General features: G+C 34.3%; 2 protein-coding genes across 8 annotated transcripts in view; both read left to right on the top strand.

Annotated features, from left to right (window-relative positions):
- Nt5c (5' nucleotidase C) overlaps window positions 1-16,075 on the top strand; it is a 51,051-nt gene extending 34,976 nt beyond the window's left edge. For all 4 annotated transcript variants that reach the window (XM_069822253.1, XM_069822252.1, XM_069822251.1 and 1 more), the window contains one exon: window positions 266-16,075. In XM_069822253.1, coding sequence (XP_069678354.1) covers window positions 266-470 — 205 coding nt within the window. In that variant the 3' untranslated portion in view covers window positions 471-16,075. The remainder of the gene's footprint in view (window positions 1-265) is intronic.
- A 1,349-nt stretch (window positions 16,076-17,424) lies between these two features.
- The window catches only part of LOC138696818 (rho GTPase-activating protein conundrum-like), a 275,488-nt gene continuing 266,605 nt past the window's right edge, over window positions 17,425-26,307 (top strand). For 2 of the 4 annotated variants that reach the window (XM_069822249.1, XM_069822247.1), the window contains exon 1: window positions 17,737-17,870. The gene's annotated coding sequence lies outside the window, so the exon portion shown is untranslated. Of the gene's footprint in view, window positions 17,871-26,307 lie in introns of all 4 variants that reach the window. The other 2 variants (XM_069822244.1, XM_069822245.1) reach the window with 2 other exon arrangements.

The raw sequence follows: 26,307 nt of genomic DNA, 5'->3' as shown, positions 1-26,307 counted from the left end.
ATGATGTTGTATTTTTGATCCGCTTGTAAGTGTGGTGAAGAAATAAGCAATTCTACATTTGTTCTTAGTTTAGACAATGTTGAAAGAGGATCAAAATTAATCTCGTCATAAAAATTGACTCCTAGATAGCGAATGAAGTCACCTCTTTGCAAACCAGCTATTTCATTTCCAGACAAGCTGTGGAAAACAACATTAGGTGTACATCCAAATAAAGGAAAAGTAGGCCTATTATATGTGCTAATAATATATTGTTTCTTTCTTTCAGACAAAAAACCAAGTGCTTATTCAATGAACAGTTTGGAAGTGTCTTCAGAACCTATCACAATCCTACATATTTCTCTCGGCGACTTTTCCGATTTGCTGATATCTACACATCGAGTATAACAAACCTTCTGAGCTACTCAGTTAACCACACGTTCTATCCCAGGCGTGGAGTTATGCCACATGAATATACTTCTTACTTTGTTTGAATGCAGAAAAGAGTGACTAAATTACGTATATACGTAGCATAAAGTCTGCAGGTAGTCCAGGAGTACCAATTAAAGATACCAGTAGTATTATGAACTGCACTCTTCACACTTAACTATTTTGTTGCTTTGCTTGCCATTTAATACAGAACAGAGGCAATGAATTCTATTTTTTTGTTGAGGAGAAAAATTATTGTGCCAATGCAGAAATTATTTTCTCTGCTTCTAGTAAAATAATCTATTTTTATAACTCTTTTCTTAGTTAAATTTTAAAGTAAATAATTGTCAGTTTATATAACTGTATTTATGTAATTAAAACTTTTTTTTTTTTTGCACAATAATTGTGAAGATATTTGTGAATTCATAGATGAACATGTTACAGTACTTCACTATAAAATGAAGGAATTTTAATTAGTTCTCAAGATAATGTCTGTTCACTGAATGATAAGCAAAGTCCCCACTCCAGTTAATATGTATTTATAGTTGTTGCGTATTAGTCAGAAAGTTACCTTTGTCTAGGACGAAAAAATTATATGTCGGGATTTAGATGATCAATTCATGACAATTTTATTGCTGTTTTATATAGTACAAATTATATTGTTCTGTCTGTTCATCAGTAACGTAAATGTTAAGTCTGTCATTCCATTAGACAGTCTTTTTTTCGTATAACGATTTATTTATTTATTTGAATAGAAGCAAGCACTCTTATAAGAAGTCAGCACTTCCATAGAATAAAAGAGTGCGATAGTATATCAGTATTTAATATATTCTTTAGCCCTTAAGGTGTAAATCGGTTGCTTGGCTGTTTTTTCTCTGTGGAAATGTTTTTGTTTGCATGACATTATTTACATGTATTATAGCATAATATAAAATCCATCTGGGAGGTTCTGAATATTCGTGAATTAGTTTCTCTCTCTTAATTTATGATCATTTTAATAATGTAAATAAAATTAAATTAAAATGGGTATACATTATTATATAGGATGTGATTTACAACACTATCAGATGTTAAAGTTTTCCAAAGCAAGAAAGTACAGTGGAACCTCTATTATCCGTGATAATGAAGGGGGTGAACTGAACGGTTAATCGAAAAAATCAGATAATCCGTATCATAAAATATTTTCTAAATCAAGTGAATAATACTTGTATTTCTTAATTTCCTTCATGCTCTTGTGTTTAACATGCTAGGTAGTGAATCAGAAGTTCATTCATTCAAGTCTGGTCGTCAGCAACAGGTTTTTAAGGGGCAAGGAAATTATTCCTTGTAATGGCTGTCAACAAAAAGATAGGAATAATACAGGTCTCGTGTTGTAGATTTACATACTTTATAGACTTTATTGTTGATTTTTATTAAATCGCGCACAGTTATAACATCAATCTAGTACTCTGATGTGAGATGAGCCACAGTTTCTCTTTTCCCAAACCACTCAATTATTTGCGTTTTTGTCGGTACTTAGCACAACACGTTTTCTTATGACGCTCATGGAATATATTTTATATAGAAGTTGTACAGTACGGCAACTCGAACAGCAGATCATACTGTGTAAGTGTCAAGGTTTGCAATAACACTCTCTAGAAAAAATACGTACTGGTACTAATATAACATATAGTAGTACGTCCGCCGAGTTAGCTCTGCGGTAGCATGTCTGCCTCCAGGCCAGCCGGCCCAGGTTCGATTCCCGACGGGGTGAGAAATTTTCTTGTAAAGTTTCTACCTCTGGACTAGGAGAGATGGCAGTGCGCAACTTCTAATCACTAAATTGTGCACCAATATGCCTGGGTTAAATCCCAAATCTCGAAGGCATATGTCACTGTCGATAGTGATTCGTCCGTCAGACGGGGACGTTAAGCCTGGCAGCCCCCTTGGTGCTATTTGACAGGAGTAGGCTATGTGCTGGCATCGGATTTCCCCTTCTCCCTTCATCATCATCACTCATTCCAGACACTACACTGACACGAACACTTACACATACGCTCACCCTAGTACACATCATGTACAGTGTGACTCGCTGAAGTGGTGTACAACTAGAAAAATGGGTCACAGTGCTGCCATCTATCCGAAATATGCGGAATCCGAATCACATAAAGTGAAGTGAGTAGGCATTAGATACATACATATATACATACATACATACATACATACATACATACATACATACATACATACATACATACATACATACATATAGTAGTACTTCATATATATGAAGAAGATAGACTATATATGTGTCTGTAGCAAAAAAAAAAGTAGCAAGAGAAAGATAGTTGGATAATCCAGCAATTGGTTAATAGGGTGATGGATAATCGGGGTTCTACTGTAATTTTTTATTCTATTTTTATAAAATGCATTACCTTTTATGGGTATCAAAAGTAATGTTTCCTAATAATTTCTTACAAAGCTTTGTAATGTCGTAGTGGACTAGAAAAGGGTCATCATCACTAACATAAATGAACTAGTTTGGGCCTATGATCACAAGTAAGTGAACTAATTTAGTTTGGTCCATGACTACAAGCATAAGTAAACAAGTAAACTAGATTGAGTCCATTATCACATATGTGAACTACTTTGGGTCCATAAGCATAAATGTAAGTGAAATAGTTTGGTTTCATATCATTAGCATAAATGAAATGACAGTTATTTCATTTCAGTATTAGGGTATAAAAGCAGTTCAAATTACATATAAAATACTGTCTTAAAACAAATATAAGAAAGTTCCTCCCAAATGTTGATGAGCTTGAAACACGGTGCACTATACAGATGAACCGTAAGTAATATCATTAATTTCGGGGGGTTATTATTTGAAATATTTCAAACGAAAAAGTTTAATACAATTTTGCTCGTTTTTGCTTCTTTTTCGAGAAAAAAATTGTTTTATATGAAATATTTCATTACGTGTTTTGGGAAAGCCATTGATTTAATTCCCACTATGCTCGGTCAATTTAAGAGAGCAGTCTATTATGATAATAAATGATTGAAAGAATTTTAGTCTTGTCCTTTAAATGTGGTGAAATTTGATCTGAACAAATGTAACTTTTCGTTTTGCAAATGAATTTTAAAATGTCACAATTGTTCAGATCAAATTTCTACACATGCGAAGGACAAAACTTAAATTCGTTCAATAATTTATTATCATAATACACTACTCTCTTAAACTAGTGGAAATGAAATCAATGGCGTCATATAAACCAGTTTTTTCTCGGAAAGGAAGCAAAAACAAGCAAAATTGTATTAAACTTTTTCGTTTGAAATATCTCAAAGAATAACCCCTTTAAATTACGGTTCACTCTATATAGTCACGATATTTTAGTTAGATTCGCAACACAGGGTGTAACCAAAGCACATTTACAGTCAGAAGTTGTAGGGAAGAGACAACTGGACAAATTTTCATGATCTTATATAGTTTGAAATGTTATCTTCTGGTCGAAAGTAACAATTTATGAAGTTACAGCTGGGAAGGTAACACATGAGTCAAATATTGGTACCATATGCACAGTAGACCATGATGATATCATCTCTTCTGTAGTGGCCAATGGAAGGAAGTACATTCCCTCTGTGCAGCATTGATGGGAGCTCACTTGACTGTAGCCCCCCCGTCTATTTTTCAATAAATATTTTCAAATTTAAATGAGATTTAAAGCATGAAAAAATCCACCATTGGCATTGTGAGTGTGATATGAAAGAAAAATATCGTTTGGCTATTTCTACTGACAATGACTAATATTTATAATAACAAAGACTTTATATTTCTGCTGACAGTTGTTTTAAATTGACTGATGTCTTTCAAATAATTTATTAAGTTACCATTTTCAAAACAATATCTAGAATTATTAATGAATTTCTTTAGGGTCGGCATCTGTTGATTCGCTCTGCAGTGACAGAGAATGAATTTTTCTTTGTAACAACTTTTGGTGAGTTTAAATATATTTTAAATGTCATATTATTAAACAATAATAATTATTGTCTTTTAATTACGTTACATGTAACTTAGGGGCAAAGTGGTGTTTCCAAAATTTGTCCATCCCCTTTAAATTTCCTAGCTACACCACTAACTCTGTACGTGTTTAGCCCAGGTCTAATTTCCCATTTATGTATACACTGATTAGAATAACAAATATTGTGTATTACCTGAAATTAAATTCTCGTACTATTATGAGCAGAACAGAATATCTTACATTTCATAATTCTGCTGATGTATTACAAAACCTGTTGGAAATGGCGACCACCAACCAATATTGGTGCAAAAAAAAAAAAGTGCATTGATGTAAATATAAATGGCGGCTAACAGCTTTAGTGTCCACCACTGTAGAGTAACTGTTAGCACATCTGATCGTGAAACGAGCAGCAGGTTCAAATCCTGGTTGGAACAAGTTACCTGGTTGGGGTTTCTTCCAGGGTTTTCCCTCAATCATTTTCAGCAGAATTGCTGGGTAACTTTCGGCATTGGACCTTGGACTCATTTCGTCCTCATTAATTCACATACCTTAGCTTGGGTTAAGTGTTTCTTGCTATACTTTCACAGGAGTGTGGCTGTTCAGCTACAAGTATCATTCACAGAACAGGAATGGTAAGTACAATAAGTCTCAAACTGCAGTGTAAGCCTTTGGGACCCTCCTCTATAAAAGACAAAAAAATAAATAAATAAATAAATAACTTTAGTGATACACGAACAAGATTATGAAAAGTAAAAGACAGTGCATGCAATTCAAAATCTTACGAGAATTTTGTTTCAGCTAATGTACAGGTTTGGAAACAATAAAATTTGTGGAACAACTCTTTGTGGTGAAGAAGTCTAAGTATTGAAGAGCGATTCACACCAGTAAATTTGTATATGTGCTGTTTCCTTTGAATTCATGCTGACTTGCGATGTTGGAGAACCCCTGTTCAAGTCTCGATAATGTCGTTAATTTTTATACCTGTTACCTGTCTGCTTTCAATTAAAAAATTGTTGCTACAGAATGAGTTACTATAGCTTGTATCCCTGGTTAACACTGTAATGATTAAACATAATAGGCTATATTAATAAAAGTAGGTCACATTTAGCAAATGAATTAACAATTTTCAAACCGCATTACTTCATTTATAAATCAGAGGGCATAACAAGGTGGTTTATTTCCACAACTAATACGAAACACATCTCATTAATTTAAACTAAATCAAGTTAATGTCCAATTTCATAATTTAAGTAAGTCCTGGAGTATTGCATCGCTTCATACTGACCATTTCTATCATGGACGGTTTTAATTTAGTGGAAAGAGCTCCTGCTTCCCATGCAGTCGGTCGCATGTTCGATCCTGCTGTCATGCATTCCTTGGAATTGTATTTTTCTCTTTCTTTTCTTTTTTTTTTTCCTTCTCTCTCTTGTTTTGTTTCATTAAGTTCTTTTTCCTGGAACATGTTCTAGCTACTTAGCGACGACATATAGTGAAATAGAACGAATGTTATTACCTCAGCTAGTGGTTCGCTTGTGAACCTGGTCGCTTGTTCTCTGATCATGCGCAGTGCCTCTTTCTGGGACTTTGAAAACATTTGTGCACCATCAATAAAATTGTTTCTTAGATTATACAACATCGTTACTTTGTGATCAATGTAACTTCATGAAGTATTGTTGTTAGTCGAAAAATGACGTATCATAGATCTACTATACACATATAACGAAAATTTGTCAGTTTTTGTGTTCTCTAAAATCCCTCAGATTCTGTAAGCTTATTTAGTTACATTTTTCATATTGGCCTATACTACTGTCCATTTGTGCATAATGCATGTCGTATAATTCAATTTGTACGAAAAAAAGAAATAAATAACTATGCCGTCAATTAATATAGTGTTGCTCAGTAGCATAGCATTTCATATAATTATATTATCGTTACTTTGTGTTTTAATTAATAAAACATACTTACATTTGTAATTCTGTTATTTCAGTAAGGGCTAAAGTATATTGTCACGATAATGTAACTGGTTGAAAAAATTATTCTGATTATGTACTTGCTAGTTATTTCCGAAATTGTCTATGTGATCGTCGTCTTAATTACTGTATTGTTGTTATTATTATTGTATTATATGTGATACGAAACAGCTCAACATATTTTGTGAATAACTTAGCGAAGAAAACTGAAGTTAATATTTTGGATTGTCTTTTAGATAGCTGCAAATACTGGTGCTGTCATTTAATCTACAGGGTGTCCGATAAGTCCCGCATCATAGGCTAAATCATGAAATATGTTAAATATGATCCTCTTCAATTTCAAAACATGCCAGAGCTGGAACTTATATATGGCATGAGATGGTGCCGGAATTCGATCTGTTCGACAGAAGACTAGAATGGTTCATCAGGATTGTGCTCTGCCACACTATGCTATGTCTGTGCGACATTGGCTTGATGACAACTTCCCCGATTGGTTAGGCTGCAGAGGGCCCAGAGAGTGAGCTTTCAAGTCACCTGACTAAATCCACTAGACTTTGCTTTCGGAATTATCTTTAAGAAAAATATATATGAAGTGAAGACACAGTCTAGTATATACAGTCACGAAGCTCAATACGTAGTAAATATGCATCCATAGATAGTTGCTAATCACTAGGATCGCTACTATCGCCTCATTACAGACAATGTGAAATAGTACTGCACAGTCTATTGTTTCTAGTACCCTCATAAACTCAAGCTTCGTGACTGTATATACTAGACTGTGGTGAAGATTCATGACTTACAATATCGCGGATCGAGGAAAGGTGTCGTGAATTCACCGCCTACATACTACAACGCATTGTAAATAATAAACAGTTCTGCCTACAGACGTGTTTCTAAATCGTAAGATGCCATATTGAACATATTTTATGATATAGCGTATGATGCGGGACTTGTCAGATATCCTGTAATAATAACTGACATTTTAATTACAAGAACAAATAGATATGTGTGTTGTTTAGTTTGTTATTGTGTTTCCTCTTGGAATGGCAACTATTTATTACGTTTTATATTATATGTTATGCAATAAGTGGAAAAAATATTTTTGTAATAAATTGTGTAATAATTCATTACAAAGATTGGGAAGATTTTCTCATTTCTATTGAGATTAATACATTGAGCCAATTGTTGAAATTTTAAGCTTTTCACAAAAGTTGCAGTATTTGTAAACTTTATTAGCTTTAATTTATATTGAATATTATATTTTATTTTGTGTTATATACAGAATGATTCATTACTAACATGCGTAACTTGAGGTGATGCCTCAGGTTAGTGTGGTAAGAACAGTTTCTGTAATCATGGTCCTATTTTCAATGGCTGAGAACTGCATTCCAGGGAACCATGCTTCATTTCGCGAGTGATAAACAAGCAATGGTCCAACCATTACTAGTTATTTTTTAAGGTTTCTGTAGGTGCATACAGTCTTGTGAGTTTGCGAAGTTTCATTCATGAAGTTGTCCGAATTCTGTAATGCTGAGTATGCGGGGGATCTTAAAAAAAATGCTGCGTTCACACATTTTTTTTTACATGAATATATTATCTTTAAAATCAGACCAACAGGATAGAAATGGTGATGTAATGCTTGGAAGGTGATCCATTCCGACATTATCACTTCGTGACTAATAACATGATTGCAATAAATTTGGTCTCGTTTGATCAGGTATACAACTATGATGCTAGCATCTTTGCGCCACGCATGGGTGGAGGCCAGCAGCAATTGGCGGCCATTTTGGGTATTGGCGAAAAATTTCCAGGTAGTATTATATGTCGCGACTCCAGTGTGATAATGCGCTTATTTTGGTGCCAAACAAAAGATCTCATTATTACGTCTTTAAAATCAGACTGATACCTGGGGTACCGGGATGGAAACGGCGATGTAACATTTGCAGGATAATCTATTCCGACACTATAACTTTGTGACTTTGGTTTCGTTCGATTGGGTATATAACTATGATGCCAGCATGACCTTTGCACGAGGCATGGAAACAGCAATGTAACATTTGCAAGGTAATTCATACAGACACTGTAACTTAGTGACTAAACACGATTGAAATAGATATGATCTCCTTTGTTCAGGTATATGACTACGATGCGAACATTACTTTCAGTTATCTCTCATTTTTGTGTACTCTGCAATGGCTAGGTTGTTAATTGTCATCTTCGTAGTAAAAATACTGTATGGTATATGATCTGGCATAATTAATAATCCTTGACGAACTTGTCTGTAACTCACTAGCTGGCATCAGGCGTTTTGCAAGACTCAAATTCAGATATTCATCTGATCTGCTAGTGTGCAGTTCACTCATGAACATTAATTCCACGTCAGTTCTTGCTTGCAACTTTTGAAACCGCCAATAAGTCTGCATCTGCTAACTTAAGACTAGTGATTATGATAGCTTAGTCTTTAAAATGTTGTAATCTTATTTTGTACTGTGTACTGTACTTTAATTTGTAAATCTGAATGATTCAATATTTCTATCACTGTATGAACAATGGTAACACTGTAATAAGACCTATGCATATATTTGTAGGGATTATTACTAGTACCACAGTAACTTTATCACCTCAAGTTACGTACTTCGTTATGAATCATTCTGTGTAACAAACCCATGACTTTTAACTTGCTATAAGTTCTCAGAAAAGCTGTTTTATTATACAGACTTTTATATGAGAAGAAACAAAAGATCTGATTTATTCTAGTTTCAACTGTCAAGACTTCTAGAACTAATTGAGATTAAAAAAAATTAGAGAATTTATTGTAATGAGAACGAGGCAGAATACAGCAATAGTAGAATCAGTAAGTGAAATACAGGAACACATGTGAAGTTATTTAACCTAGAAGAACTTTAAAATTGAAATATTACACGTTCTTTGAGACTTGTAAAACACCTATTCGGTAGCCCTAAAAAACCATTTCAATGCTCAAAGCAATAAATTGAATAATACAAATAATCGTATTAATGAAACTTAGTCATTCAGTGGTCAATTATAACAAATTTGCGTAGACCACGAAAGCGCCAGTGTGAACAATTGAGTAGATAAGTATAACATTAAATAAAAGAACGCTTTTAATGCATTATGTATGTATGTGAAGAATAATATTCTGTTATGTGGATATAATTTAATCTGTTCTTCAGTAATATTAATACAGCTTCAACGAATCTGCAGGACAATATATGTAATCACATATACAGAGTGTTTCAGAAGTGATGATAAAAATTTAGGGATGAAAAGTAAAAACGAAGAGAAGCAAAAAAGTTCCAGTAAACATGGGTTCGCAAATTAACCATTTACGAGATACAGAGTGATTTATATGGAATTAACACATTTCTTTCTTTATTTATTTCAAAATGAATGACGCTAGCCACAATTTGTTATACCTCAAATGTAGAGTATCTTTGGGAGATTACTAACCTCTATAGCAAATGTTGAAAATTCTTTATTTATTCGGCTGGAAATTCACTTAATGACCAGTTTTTAACGTCAAATTAAGCAGGAGTTTTGATTCCCTGTCACGAGATGCGCATATGTTTATTCCTTATTGTTGGCAACTGTTTTCGACATTTTGTTTTAGTCACTGAAAATGCAGTACACATTAAATCAACGGCTCTTTCTTGTGAAGCAATACTGGATTACGAATTCAATTACAGCTACTCAAAGGGCATACCAGAGAGAATTTGGTGTTTGTAATCCCCCCCCCCCCCCGAAGAAACACAATACTGGGACTGGTAAACAAATTGGAAACAACTTGATCTCTAAAATAATAATAATTTTAATGACAATACAGAATAAAGAATAAACATCTGCACATCTCGTGACAGGGAATCAAAACTCCTACTTAATATAACGTTAAAAACTGATAATTAAGTGAATTTCCAGCCGAATAAATAACGAATTTTCAACATTTGCTATAGAGGTTAGTAATCTCCCAAAGATACTCTACATTTGAGATATAACAAATTGTGGCTAGCATCATTCGTTTTGAAATAAAGAAAGAAAGAAAGAAATGTGTCAGTTCTATATAAATCACACTGTAATTCCAACAAAAGCATTGACAATTTTATTTTATTTATCAATCATGGGATAGTAAAATTTATCATTTTGGCTTCAGAACCACAGAAATGTGATTAAACATATACAAAAAAACTTCTTTGAACAACAGTAACGTTTGTGGATAAACAAGGTACAGCACAGTATGAACATGTTAACTGAATAATTTTACAGCAGGTGTTCAAAATGCTGACCATGCACTTGAATGCATCTGCCTAGTCTTCTCCTCAATTCTTCAGGTGTGGTGATGCCTGTTGTGTAAACCCCATACACAAAAATTCAAAGGATTCAAATTCAGTGATCTAGGTCCAGGGTCTCCTCTGCCTACCTACCGTTTATCATAACATCTGTTTACATATTGTCTCACACTTACTGTTAGAAGGAAATTGGGTAGGGAGAGTGTGGCATGCATACGAGGTATAAATGTTGCCATTTTACCGTATCCAGGTGTTTGGTTCACTGGTGGCCCCAACCAGCAAAAAAAGGCTCTATCTCGTAAATGGTTAATTTATGGAGCCATGTTTACTGGAACTTATTTGTTTTTCTTCGTTTTTACTTCTCATCCCTAAATTTTTAACCATTACTTTTGAAACACTGTGTATTTACTTATAACCTCTGAACAGAGACAGAAATTCAAAGTTCACTATTGATGCTATGAAATGGCCATAAAGTCTGATGAGTAGAAGGAAGAGAAGATGAAGAAAAGAGCAAAGGAAAGAGATATGAACAAGAAGAGAAAAGGAAAAGGAGAAAGAGGAAGAACATGGAAGGGGTTAAAGAAAATGAGATAAGATAAAAAGGAAATATGAAAGAAAAGAATTCAGGAAGGAACGAAAGAAAAAAGAAAGACTTTATGGCCATCCGTAGTATTCATCCAAAGTACATTGTAGATAAACATTTTACATGATTTTTCGGGAGCTGGTTGGATTATTTGTTACAGATTATCGAGTATTTTTTTTCCCTCCGCGATTTTCCTTCTTTGTCTTTGACATAGACATCAATGCACCTAATATTCATTAATATATTCCTTTTTTTCTTTCTGTATAAAAATGATAATACTTTAATATTTAATTTAAATTATTTATCTGGTCATTATCTTTCATATCTTTCAGTTTTCCTGAATCTCAACCATGAGTGTTATGTCTGCATGTCTGTGTATGCACTTACTGAATAACGTGTGTTGAATTTTAGTACAAGATAAAAGTAGTTGATGTAGCAGTGTAATATTAACAATTGTAGTCTTCATATTTCAGTGAACAAATATGTAACCAAAATGGTACACAGCGGTAGTATTCAGTAACGAAACCATAGTCGTATTTTTAGATGTAAATTAGAAATTCATGTTCTTATTTTAAAAATAGATTTTTTTTACTGCTGTTATATTTTTTCAATCAACAAAAAATTCGACCATGCTGAAAGCAAATATGAAATTTGAAGAATGTTTTTAAAATAATACATATATAAAACTGTTAAACAAGTTAGTATACTGTTATAAATATTTTTTTACTATTTTGCACAAAGACTATTTTAAATTTACGGATTTTTTTATGTATAACCATGCGTAAGTAAACTAGGCACTTTTGATAATATACATCAAGTGTTTGTTCTGTAAGTATACAAAATAGAAGCTTATTTGAATGTTAAACCACTCGTTTTATGGCTAACTAAAGATCTGTGTGGAACACTGTGAGTTTTGTGTACTATTTGTACCATTTTATGAAGGATTCCGTGGCATGACAGCCCATAAAGGGCCAAAGCTGACCAGCCTACTGCTGGAATTACATCTGTATCCTTCAGCAGAGTTGAACGATCATCCAACCGGAATGGGGTAATGTGTGGTCGGCACGAAGGTTTCCCCCATGCCTACTGTAGCTCCCAAAATTCATCTGTGCTGGGTGGGCACTGGTCTCTTACACTGGCCGAAATTTCATGAGAAGATTCCTTTCCCATGAGAACTTCAAATAGCGCTCTTTCTGTAACGTGAATCCAGATGATGCCTTAAACCTTGATACTAAGGTACATAACATTATGAAAGATAGAGACTTGAAAATATATACTCGTATGTATTGGCTTCATGTTAATTTTATTTAAACTCCCATGTAGATTGTACAGATGAGCCTTGACCTGTGAATAGCTGCAAAATGAAAGGAATGGAACTCAAGTTTTGTTGTTATTGTAAACAAAATGTATTCTGTTTTATATCATCTCCCAATTCAAGCATTTAAAACATGTTCCGAGCCTAAATTGGTCCTATGTCCAGATGACTTGTAAAGCAGTGCTTGCAAGGATACCTTGAATCATTCTGAGCTCATGATCTCTTCATCATGTCTTACATATTTGAATATTACCAACTATGTTATCTTCTCCCAATTCGTCTCATATATCAACATTTTTAAGCCCGTCTCATCTTGTCACACCAAGCAAGAATTGTAAAAATCTCATCTGTGTCGCTTATAATCTAGATTTATTTGAAACTCTGAGTACCCATGTTTCCCTGGAATATTTTAGTGCCAATTTTGATACAGTGAAACCTCTCCTTACAGACACCCCCAAGATATGGACACTCCTCATATACGGACAGATTTTTATGTCCCAACTGAAATAATATAGAAATAATGATAAATTTAACTCTCGCTTACGGACACACTCAGACTCGGACACAAACAGCTGTTTCACAGTCCTAAAGCTTGCTTTACCTACTGACTGGGGACAGAACTTGGATTTCAGGACCTAATGTGTTATAAAAATGGAAAATTTAATTTTGAGAACTGTACAGAAATTATTTAACATGAAAGAAGACGATAAGGATTTCGTAGGCTACCACTAACCCAGCCAGCTACCCCTTGTTAGCTGGAAGCGGGTGGATAAACAAAATCATAAAATTTAGCCTGTCTGATGGGTCCAAGGTTTCCGCGATCGTGAAATTGTATTCGACACATGATAGGATTAGTAGGATTATTCTCTTCACTTCAATCAGTTGTACTGTTTCGAGAGACATGGCACCTGAACGTAAAGGTTAACTTGAAAACTGTAAATTACAGTACTGCATAACTGTAAACCTAGAATAAAATTGCATGGCACAGTATTGTATTTTCCTTTTTCGGTCTTATCTACTGTAGTTCAAAGTTGCAAAAAATTTACTGTAGTACAGAATTAAAGTACAGTAATACATTTCATTTAAACTGTGAAGGGATACATAATGCATATTATAAATTTACTGTTAGATTGGAGAGCCTCCCTCCCAATAAAGGACACCTCCCAGATGCGGACAGGTTGTTACGTCCCTTCGGTGTCCGTAAATGAGAGATTTCACTGTACTATATTGTAGACTTTGCGGCGAAAAGTATGGGATGATTCATGGTCTTTAAAAATGCAGTTCTAACACACAGTTCACGTGTGTAAACAAACTGCACTACAAGCCATTGCTGTGATGTTTGTTTATTGAAAGTGGTCAGTCTACATTGTAGCCAACCTTACGAGGAGTTCCATGCCTGCTTTCCGTTCCATAGTTTGTGAGTTCACCTTCCAGTAGAGTGAAAAAAAAAATTGTTTTTCTTCATTTTTCCATATACACTTTTAACACTTACATATCACTGATTAAATTTCCAATTTCTTTATTGTGTTAATATTTAGGAATTACCTCAGCTGACTAGATTCGAAGTCCATAAGGTGCCAATATATTAAACTTACTATCCATGTATTGTGTTCTGCTCACGGGCAAACCTTTCACTGCAAACCCAGCATTCTCCAATCTTTCCTATTTTCCACCTACCTCTTAGTCTCCTTGTACAATCGATGTATCTTAATGTTCTTCTGCCAAAACTTTTTCTGGCCACCATTCCTTCCAGTGCATCCTTCAGTAGGCAGTTACTTCTTAGTCAATGATCCAGCCAACTTCTTTCTCTCTTTCTGATAAGTTTCAGCATTATCTTTCTTCATCCACTCTTTCTAGAACAACTTCATTTCTTATTTTGTTTGTCCATTTCACACGTTTCATCCTTCTCCATATCCACATTTCAAATGCTTATAGTCATCTCTCTTCACTTCATCGTAATATCCATGTTTCTGCCTCATACAACGTCACACTCCGCACAAAGCACTTCATTTGTATCTTAATTCTTTTTCCAGAGGCATGCAGAAGATGTTCTTTTTCTATTAAAAGTTTCCTTTGTCATTGCTATCCTTCTTTTGAGTTCCTGGTAGCAGCAAAAGCTTGTAAAATCCCTGGTAAATGGCACCCAAATAACTGGCAATACCAAAACAACGGCACTTTTGGCTGGACCAAAAAAAAAAATGTTTAAATCTGCCATATTGCAACAGTTAGGGTCATCAGTTTTGCCACATTAGGAAGTTCGCACGAACTTTCATTTTTAGTGAATATTCGAACCTAAAATTAGTGTATTGTTTGTTTTGTGTGGTATGTTTTAATAAAGAAAATCCACACAGTTCTTATATTTATTTAATTATGCTTGGGCCGTCAGTGTTGCCACATTAGGAAGTTCGCACGAACTTTCGTTTTCAGTAAATATTCGAACCTAAATTTAGTCTATTATTTGTGTTGGATGATGAGTTTTAATAAGGAAAATCCACACAGTTTTAATGCTTATTCAGTTATGAGTAAGAGATAGAGAAATAAGCTTCACATAGCTGCAGTTCCAACATTTGGCACCATGAAATAACTTTATAATATATATACCAGTATTTATTCAATTATCCGGCAAAATCTCGTATCTGGAACTAGCCTGGTCTCTTTGGTGCCGGATAAAAGGGATTCTACTGTACTTATAGTACACCCCAAGTATTTGAAGCTGTCCATTTGTTCCACTGCCTCATTTCGAATTCTCAAGATTATTTAGTTTTCTTCCAATAACCATGAAACTTAATATATCGTATAATTATGCTCTTAACTGGAGATATTCAGTTATTTGGAATGAAACAACTTTCCTTCATAATATAGTGCAAATACACAAGAACCATTGTATCCTGCTGACTGTTTGCAAACTTGATGTCATACTTGTTCAGAGTGCTAATACTGTGACCTTGTCATTGAATTTTGTAATTGAATGGTCCAGATATGTACAGGGAACTCCTTAACTGAGAAACTGAACCAGACTGCACTTGGTGTTGGCTCATAGTGGATGAACCTGCATTGTCATTTTTCAGGTTATTTTTCTGGCTCCTAATAGGACATTTGATAGTAAGAACAATGCTTCCTTTTGCAAGCAAAAAGAAAAAGAAAGAAAGCTTTCACTGGTAGCAAAGCTATTAGAGTTCCTCACTCAAGGAATTCGCTACGTAATGTGACACAATAATATTTGTGTCATTTTATCAGTATGTAATGTTAAAAATGTGTTCTTTGATAGAGATAATTATTTTTGTAGTGCATTTAGTATATCTATACCGACAATAAACAAAAATTTGATACACTTGTAGTTTCCAGACTGATGTAATAACAATGTTAAAAGTGAGTATGTAATCTCAGTGCACTGTAGAATAAACATTGATGTGAGCATAATTGTTGTTGATTTTTCTTCTTTAAGTGGCCTATTTAAAAAAATTGTAATAATTTACAAGTTACAAATAAAAAATTCTTGTGAAGTATGAAGTATTTCCACAAAGTTATTTACAAGTCTTGCATGTAGGTCTAATAGCAAATACCTTATTTCTTATTAGTTAATAGCTAAAAGTGACATTCATTCATATATTTACTACATCATCGTCAATAAGTTCAAGGTTTGGAGCTAGTGATTTGTTGCGGTCTCTGTGGTTTCATGCCATCTTTTTAAGGGTTTTCCAATAGATCGTCTTCTGAAAGGGCACTAACTTAAGGCTGCTTTCTATCATTTGCTCGTTAGCATTTTTTCTACATGACACTTTCAGTTATTCATGTCGGAAATCAGTTCCAGGTTAAACTGCCAGTTTTTCCAAAATAAATATAAATTTGTACTGTATTTTATATTTTACTTGTCCACTTTTATTTCTAAGAACTGCAATTTTTCCCCAATTTATATCTATTCTAGGTCTATTTACAGTATTTTCAGGAAAATTATCACATTGGCAGGAGTGTATTTCAGGCCTGGTGAGTCCTGGCTGCACCAAGGTACTATTTTCCGAGGCTGGGTGGTATGGCACTTTTCTGATTTTAATATCGCCAAATCTTGCATTTATAAAAAGTACTTTTATTCATATTTGTGAAATTTACTCTGCAGATCTTTGCTATCAAGAAGTCGCTCCAATTGGTTTTCTATATGTAACAATAACAACAATATAATAATAATAATAATAATAATAATAATAATTACTGGCTTTTAAGGAACCCGGAGGTTCATTGCCACCCTCACATAAGCCCGCCATTGGTCCCTATCGTGAGCAAGATTAATCCAGTCACTATCATCATATCCCACCTCCCTCAAATCCATTTTAATATTATCTTCCCATCTACGTCTCGGTCTCCCCAAAGGTCTTTTTCCCTCTGGCCTCCCAACTAACACTCTATATGCATTTCTGGATTCGTCCATACGTGCTACATGCCCTGCCCATCTCAAACGTATAATAATAATAATAATAATAATAATAATAATAATAATTTACAGTGGGTCATGGAAAGTTGCATTTATTTTATCTAGATCTGAATCTATAATATCTATTGCGATGAAAAAAGCGACGGCAAAGACAACTACTGCCGGTACTATCAAGTTTGTCATTTTCGCTTTCCCTCAACAAATTTTAGTATATACAGTACCTATTATTGGAGAAAAATTCATTTCGGCACCGGGAAACGTTCCCAATACCTCTCAGTGCTCTCAGCTTTGCGCGCTGAGCTCTCTTTCAATCATAATGTTTGGTATAGTAGCTAGTATTACTCAAGAGATGGTGCTGGCTTCTCTTCGTCAGCTGCATTAGCTTGTCAACCGCTCGGCGAGGGAGGAGTGAGTTCAAAACAAAGCTTCATTCGTTGTTCACCTTGCGGCCTACGCATTGAGAAGTTACAGGTCTGTGTAGCAGTGCTGGAAATTGGCGGAAATGTGTACAGATTTTTGTTATTTTGTGTTCAAGTAATGGGAACGTGCGAATTTTAAATACATGCTGTGTTTCTACAGATTAGTTGTGTTTTGTTTTGTAGTGAATTAACATAAAGAACTTTATAACAGTTTTCGTATTATTTTAAATGTGAATAATAGTGAACAATTATCGAAGTTAAGAATTATTTGAGAGTGGATAATTAGTTTGGTGTCCTTTACGTAATTTGTGGTTCATACAGATGACAAAACTAAACAGTCACCAGATCAAATCATATGTGAAGTGGCAGAAGATCTTTCGGTTATAAAAGAAAACAAGAAGAAAAAAAACTGCGTAAGAAAAGAAGTTGAACCGGTTGCCTAGGCGACGACAGGTATGGAAAGTATTGTATGATTATACTGTAGGCCTAGCTATTTTTTGAATAATATGCATCAATGGTAATCGAATAATAAGACACATTTATTATGTAGATCAATTTAACAGACTTGTTACGTAATTCACACATGGTTGCTGCATACATAATTTATGTGTAGGCTAAACTGCTTCTTAGTACAACAATGATGTTCAGACGCCTGCTCGTCTGCTGTCAACAATTTTTTTTTTTTTTTTTAAGAAAGGGAAAGAGCAAGATTTTGTAGACAAACTGTGTAACACGAAGTACAAGCATAAAAGTTAAACAAATAATAAATGAAATACATTACTGAACAATACAGAGAATCTTACCGTAAATTTTTGTTGATTGAAAATCTTCTCAGGCGTGAGAATAGGACGTGACATATCCAATCATTACTGATGAATAATAATATTTTTGAGTAGTCAGTGGATATTTTATTTGTCTGTGGATGGGGAGAATGAATAAGTGATGAATCCTCGTGTATGTTTCTAGTTTTCTTCTTACATCTAACGAGTTTTTAATCTTATATATATATATATATATATATATATATATATATATATATATATATTTTCGGCCTGTTATCAGCCGAACGCATGGTGAAACTTTTATGACATAATGTAGCTGGATCTTCATTCTCCACATTATTTTAACATGGAACATCGCATTGACAGTGGACAAACATCTGTGCACTAGTCTAATTTCGAACCCATGACTGTGAACTATGTTCACACTTTTCATGCCTGTGGCTGAGAATGAATGTTTAGGAAAAGCCCCTATCTGACAGTCACTTCCCTTACAGAGTGTCCAACCCGTGGGTTTCATCATAAATTAATAATATGAAGATATTTGAAATATGAAAAAAGCCATAAGCACAGAAAATAATAATAATAATAATAATAATAATAATAATAATAATAATAATAATGGGTCAAATACTTGTCTTGTACATAACCATATTGCTTAGCGACCTTTTATTGTTATTTACATATCCTATTGTTTACACTGATACTGGAATGGAACTCTGCCATAATAATAATAATAATAATAATAATAATAATGATGATAATAATAAAACCTGCGACGAATGTATATTTTTACACTTTTACAGGTTGGATAAAAATTACAACGTTCGTTTGGTTTGCTTAGATTAGAACTTCATGCTGAGATCTTTCATTGTACAAACGGTATAATTTTATTACGCATTATGAACGCGGATTTTCTTACCGTTGCGTTTCGGTTTTCGTAACTCATTCAGCGCAGCACGCACGACCGAAACTAAAAATTGTTCGAGTAATAGCTTGTAAAATCAGGATAAGAACTTGATCAAAATTTTACATAAAAAGTCAAATGGGGCACAGCGTACTTCTTCTGGTTAACTTAAGTAAAATACTTTTGCTATGGCCGAGCGTTTTTTATTGTATTTGACGACGCTTTATCAACTGCGATGGTTATCTAGCGTGTCAGTGAAATGAAGGTGATAAGGTTAGCGAAATGAATTCAGGGTTCAGCGCCGAAAGTTACCCAGCATTTATTTGTTCCCACATTGAAAGACACTCTTTCAGCTTTCCCAATGACAGGACTGCCTCGAGTTGAGGGAAAACTCCGAAAAAAAAAAAAACTTCAAGCAGGTAACTTGTCCCAAACAGGATTTGAACCCGGACCCATTCGTTTTACGATCAGACGTACTAACCGTTACTCCACAGCGGTGATAGTGGTGTAGACTGTAGCGTTGCAGACGATCCAAATTCCAATCCCGGTTAGCGCTAGGATTTTGTCATATTTTCATTTTAAAATTCATAGTGTTGCTATACTAAGTTCCAGATAAGACAAATATTGAGATAAACATTTGATGCAAAATTTGCTACGCCAGTTGTTCGTAGATTTCAGGTTGCAATATTTAAATAATTTATTCTATAAAATGTAAATCCCGCTCCGTAGCGTCGAGTTTAAGGCGTCATGTCTGGACTCGCGTTACATAAGGCGCGCTGGTTCGAGTCCACATAGGAAAGCAATTTTCTCATGAAATTTTGGCGAGTGTATGGGACCCGTGCCCATCCATCATCTTGTTGAATTTTAGGAACTATGGGTAGCGAAATCCGGTTACGACAACCGGCTATAACGGCTGATGGATCATAGTACTGACCACACGTTACTCCCGTACTAGTTGGATGATCGTTCACCACTGCTGAGGTATGTGGAAAAGAGGCCAGAAGTCGGCTGGTCGGTCTTGGCCCTTTATGGATTGTCGCGCCAAGTATTATTATTATTATTATTATTATTATTATTATTATTATTATTATTATTATTATTAAATATGTTTGTATTTGAAATTAAAAGCAGTCAGTAACGTTCAACTTAAACGTCAAGACTACTTTATTCGTAGTCTGACATTTTGTATTTTATATTTTTTCTACTTTTCGTTGCGAATTAGGTCAAGTCCGGACTTCTAGTCATGTAAAAGAAGGCATGGACTCTTGGCTAGTAGCAAAAACTTATTTTGTTGTGTGTGAATGCTGCACTGAAGCGAAGTAATTAGGATGGTAGGATTCCCCAGAAAGCCTCATTGTAAACTAATATTTTTTTCCATACATACCAATTTTAAATGCTAATTTTCATGTTTATAAAAACAATAATTACAGTATTCAGTCTATGTATAGCTGTTTAATATAAAAGTTGTGCAAAATTAAATAAATATAACCTAGCCTATCTGTTTAAAGTTTAAACCAGGGATGTATAAGAAATAGCGCGCGAACGATCTTTGTTTCTTTCGCTTGCTACCTGACAGCAGTGTATATACTATGCTATAAAAATAGGAGCAACCAAAAGACAAGGGTGAACAAAATTGACATTATGAAGTCTAGATGCAATAACTCTATACTTTTATTTACACTTTTTAAATAAATGCAATACAGTTATTTCACAGGACGATGTTATAGGCCTGTACAGTGTACTATTTTGAGTAACAAACAAAATATTCCTCGTTCATTACAATACGGATTGAATAATTTAAAAATAAGTGCGTTCACGTGTACAACTTTCGAAACTGCAGGAGTATTACATAATTTTCGTCATAATAGCAATATTGTTATACGAAAATAAACCTATCCTATAAGGACAGTATATCTCTTTTTTGTTCTATACGAATGCATGGACAACCTTTGCACCACCGCCTCTCTTTCGGTTCGTTCTAGTAGGGGAAGAAAGTTAACCCACGCTCAGAGCAATTTGTCCGCGGCGTGCTTCAGCCCATACGGGCTTGAAAATGCATCGCTAGCGTAAGCCATACCAACAAATTTATAAAAGTAGCCGAATAAGAGTACTGTGTCTTACTTTTGGGATTGTAAAGGTGCTTTTTGTGTATAATCCAGAAAATGAATGTTCATTTTCTTATTATAGGTATGCATATTAAATGAATTCTATCTTGAATAACAGTTGAAGAAAATAAAAACTGTAAATAGTAATATTATTTCCAATATGATAAATGAACAGAATTGTTACAAAACTCGTGTAATATATATATATATATATATATATATATATATATGAGAAAGTACAGAAGTGGAAAAAAAAAAAACCGGACCGACCCTTGTAGCTGATTTCAGAGCCTTGTTCACTCCAGAGCACGATAGACTGGTAACTAAGACTCTTTCGTGGTTCGAATCCTGCCTGGGAAGGAAACTTTTTTTTTTGTTCCTTATTCATATTTATTCCCAATAATTTTCGATTGCTGGTAAAATTCATGTTCTGGGAATAATAAGTTAATTAAGTAGTAAAATATCGCTGCAATCGAATAGTATTGGGAATAAATTTGAATAAGGAACAAAAATTTTTATTGTAATTTTTTGTTGTAATTTTATTGTAATTGTAATTGTGAATTTAATATTAATTGTAATTTTATTTGTAATTGTAATTTTAAATTTAATACTAATTGTAATTTTATTCTTCATAATATAGTTGGAATCTCCTGGTAGAGGGGCAGAGAAGGCCTGACGGCCTTATCTCTACCAGGTTAAATAAATAAATACTAAATACTAAAAAAAATTCCTTCCCAGGCAGGATTCGAACCACGAAAGTCTTAGTTACCAGTCTATCGTGCTCTGGAGTGAACAAGGCTCTGAAATCAGCTACAAGGATCGGTCCGGTTTTTTTGCCACTACTATGCCTATTAACTTCGTGACAATTTTTTTCTGTACAAAATTTACATGAACTACAACGAAATTAACCTAATTCCAGCAAGCTTATAATTATATTAAACAAATTGAAGTAGAGGGCGTACAGAAGAGTACCGCTTCCGGATTACTGACGAGATTCTTTTTTCATGGCTGTTGTTGAATGAAGTCGTGTAATTTGCCTACTATATCCTGTTTGTGACATCACGAGTGGTTTGGTACTTTCAGCTATATTATTTTGTATTGGTTAATCACTGACTGGTCTCCCCATGCGGAAACTCTCATTTCTCAGACGTTTCTATAATAAATATTTTGAATAGGAAGAAAGTGTAACATGATAACAAGAACGGGTGTGAAACTGGTCAAACCATTTTCGCTACGATCTTTCATAGTTTTCCACATAAGAGGTTGTGGGGGACATCATTTACCTCCTCCCTCCGTTATAGCTTGACCGTGGTACAGTATATCGGAATATGATTACTTAAAGGTATTTTCGAGGGCATGTTTCTTACAGTGTTACATCCACATCCGCGATGTTTCGGACCGAGTTGTATAGGACTTGAACTGTAAGTCTACTGCAAATTATAATAGGACATAACTTAAAACAATCTCCCTCTTTTTCTCTCTCGTACAGAAATACATGCATACATCAATAAAACTACGTAACAGTGCTAACAGAAACGTTTTTATATGGAGCTTATCTTCCTGAAGATATCATATGAAATATAAACTCCAATTATTTTATTTAATCTCGTCTTTCAGTTTACACATACCGCGATCACTTTTCTTTTTTCTGCATTGTTGTGCAGTTTGTCATTCATATTTCTCCAGGCGGCGGCCTGAACATCTGCAGACTTCTAACACATGTGTACAGGCTGTTACAAAAGAAACATTACACTGCTTCCATTCCTCAAATAAAGTATAGAAATTCTTATACATTCAGAAATTAAAAATAAATAGGCCTGTTATAGTCCAGACACATGATCTGAAGACATTAATTCATCAATTAAAGCACTGAAACTTAATCGTAAACAAAAGCAAATAAGATATTTTGAATTCAGTATTTTCTAACGTTAATAGAAAAAGAAGAAGAGCTCAGAAAGTTTGGGGGGGGGGCACTGCCCCCCCCCCCCAATAACTCCGCCTAAGATGCGAGGCCAGCAGTCGGCCTTGGCCCTTAATGGACAATCACGGATCGAATATACATACAGACACAGACACACACTCTCTGTATAGGCTATTCCGTGTGGATTTCAAAATATAGTGCTTAGGGATTCAACATTGCCGTTAGTAATTTGGAACTCTTACCGTATCTTACGTAATTGACCACGCGTATTAAATTAGTAGGCCCTGTAAAAAGAAAATAAGGCTATCTACTGACTATTGGCAACTATTCGTAGAATTCTGTTTCATGGCATTAACTTTCAAATTGTTAATTGTTATACTGCAGAAGAAAATATTTTATTCAATGAACTGTTCTACGCAGAAATTCATTTACTTAGAAAGATAAGAAAGAGAAGAAAGAGAATTAATTGCTGAATTCTTTCATGATACAAGTTTCTATCTCACAATTTGTAAATATGGTAATTTAATTTTAAAATATCATGTTGGCTTAAAATTATTACAGTATGTTTTTTTTTTTTTTACACTCCAGCATTAGTATAAACAATCTTTGTGCGAGATCGTGCGTATTTGCTTGGTTTCCGCACAAAACCAATCCGCGGAAAGTCTAAAATTCCACATTCAGTATTCCCAACCTAACACACATAACAATTTCCCTCTTCTTACCGCTTAAGTGATATATTGATTTTACTGCTTTAGGCTTTTAGCATATTATTTTAGAGACGTTCAATATAGTAATAATTATAAATTGGAAACTTACCACTGCAATTTCACCTAAATTGCACTGTTAATTATTGTTTTTAAATATTTGCAAAAATTAAGTAAACTCTACAACTCCACTAAAGTTACTGGATTCGTGATGCAAGTAACATTAAGGAAGCCGTGAAAAAATCAACAAGATTGCAGACTCATCATAGACTGGGGGAAAAAAAGACAGACGTACATCACGGCCTGCTGGAGTATAGTAAACACAGAAAACATTTTAAAGCCACAATGTTGAAGATAGATATTTTTGTTTTGCAAATTTGCAATCATTGAACAGAAACCAATATGGAGATTTCATTGCAACTAATTAGAAATTCCTCTTTCAGGTATGTAATAAACGATCTTCGCACAAAATAATGTACGATACACGAGCGGTATGTTTTCTTTCAATTCTCGGAAATTAAAAAAGCTCAACTACGTTTCGCTTTTTCAAACTTTTCCTCGAACATGAAAACTTCAACATACCGCATATTACTATTATCGTTAGTGAAAATCTTCATATTGTGCGACATTATTGTACCAGTGCCGTAAAATATTACCATGCCAACTAAAACGTCATGACTTCTATTATGACGATATAACTTTTGTCATAAGTTAATATTATGAAACTATTTGCCGTGGTCATTCATTCAATGTTCTACCCGAGGGCAAGTTTTTAATGCAAACCAGCAATCTCCAATCTTTCCTATTTTCTGCCTTACTCTTCGTTTCCTCATGATCCATATATCTTAATGTCGTCTATCATCTGATCTCTTCTTCTATCCCGAACTCTTCTCCCGTTCACCATTCCTTCCAGTGCATCCTTCAGTAGGCAGTTTCTTCTCAGCCAGTGACCCAAGCAATTCCTTTTCCTCTTCCTGATCAGTTTCAGCATCATTCTTTCTTCATCCACTCTTTTCAACACAGCTTCATTTCTTATTCTGTCTGTCCACTTCACACGTTCCGTTCTTCTCCATATTCACATTTCAAATGCTTCTATTCGCTTCGTTGTAATGTCCATGTTTCTGCCCCATACAATGCCATGCTCCATACAAAGACGACATTAAGATACATATATGGATCATTTGCGGAGACTAAGAGGAAGACAGAAAATAGGAAAGACTGGAGAATGCTGGGTTTGCAGTGAAAGACCTGCCCTTGGGCAAAACACTATGGATAAATGAATATCACCGTCATCTCATTCAGATGCTAGATAACCATAGAAGTTGATAAAGCGTCGTAAAACCCACTAAAAACACCAAGATATAGTAATAATTTTGAATTGCCAACTTAAACCTGATAAAATGTTGTCAAAGCATTACGTATTGTATATTGATGATGTCTGGATCCTTTCCTAGTAGAAGAGTTCCATCTCACAATACAGTGAGCCTAATTACTGTCTGGCTACAGAAGGTAGCTTGTTCGAACTGGTGAATGTGATTATTTAATAATGGTTTAGGCTACAGGTGTTGTTTAATATTGCCTTCATAATCTAAATTTAAAGAACTTAAAAATAAAATATTTAAAGTATTGACATCATGACACTGATCAAGAAGAGAAGAAGAAATTGTCTGGGTCATTGGCTGAGAAGAAACTGCCTACTGAAAGATGTATTGGAAGTAATGGTGAACGGGAGAAGAGTTCGGGCAGAAGAAGATATCAAATAATAGACGACATTAAGATATATGGATTATATTCGGAGACTAAGAGGAAGGCAGAAAATAGGAAAGACTGGAGAATGCTGGGTTTGCAGTGAAAGAGTTGTCCTTCGGCAGAACACTATGAATGAATTATTTAATTATTTTGAATTGTCAACTTAAATCTTATAAACGTTGTAAAAGCAGGAAAAGGAAGGAAAAAGTAATTAAATATCAATAGGCCTGCATAAGAATATTAAATAATTCGGTAGAAAACGTTGGTGAATATGAGGGACAACAACGACATCATCGAGGATTAGTGTAGGCCTATTGATATTTAATTAATTCCCTCTTCCTTATAAAAAATTATGCCCTGTAGTGTTACATACGAGGTTTCATAAAATCAACGACGATGTATAGTTTACAAGTTGGCAACAAGTTAAGGTCTAATTGAATACTCATGACCAATTACCTAGTATAAACCTATACGAATTTAAATTGTACCGTAGACCTACATACGCTTCTAATGACAATGTTAAATTCCCATTTGTTATACTCATATTTTGAAATACACACGGCATAGTGGGGAAAGAATAGATCCATTGATTTTTAATTCAGATTTCCTTTTTAATGCAACTTATAATAAATACATTAACTTAAAATCGAAATAAGATAGTTCTGATACACGTGAAAATTCCATGGGAGATAAAATTTTAAGTCTCAGTCTACCCTCTGTACTTG

Source organism: Periplaneta americana, chromosome 3, assembly GCF_040183065.1.
Source record: "Periplaneta americana isolate PAMFEO1 chromosome 3, P.americana_PAMFEO1_priV1, whole genome shotgun sequence".
NCBI lineage: Eukaryota > Metazoa > Arthropoda > Insecta > Blattodea > Blattidae > Periplaneta > Periplaneta americana.
Note: the sequence above shows the minus strand (reverse complement) of the source record. Positions and strands in the feature narration are given on the sequence as shown.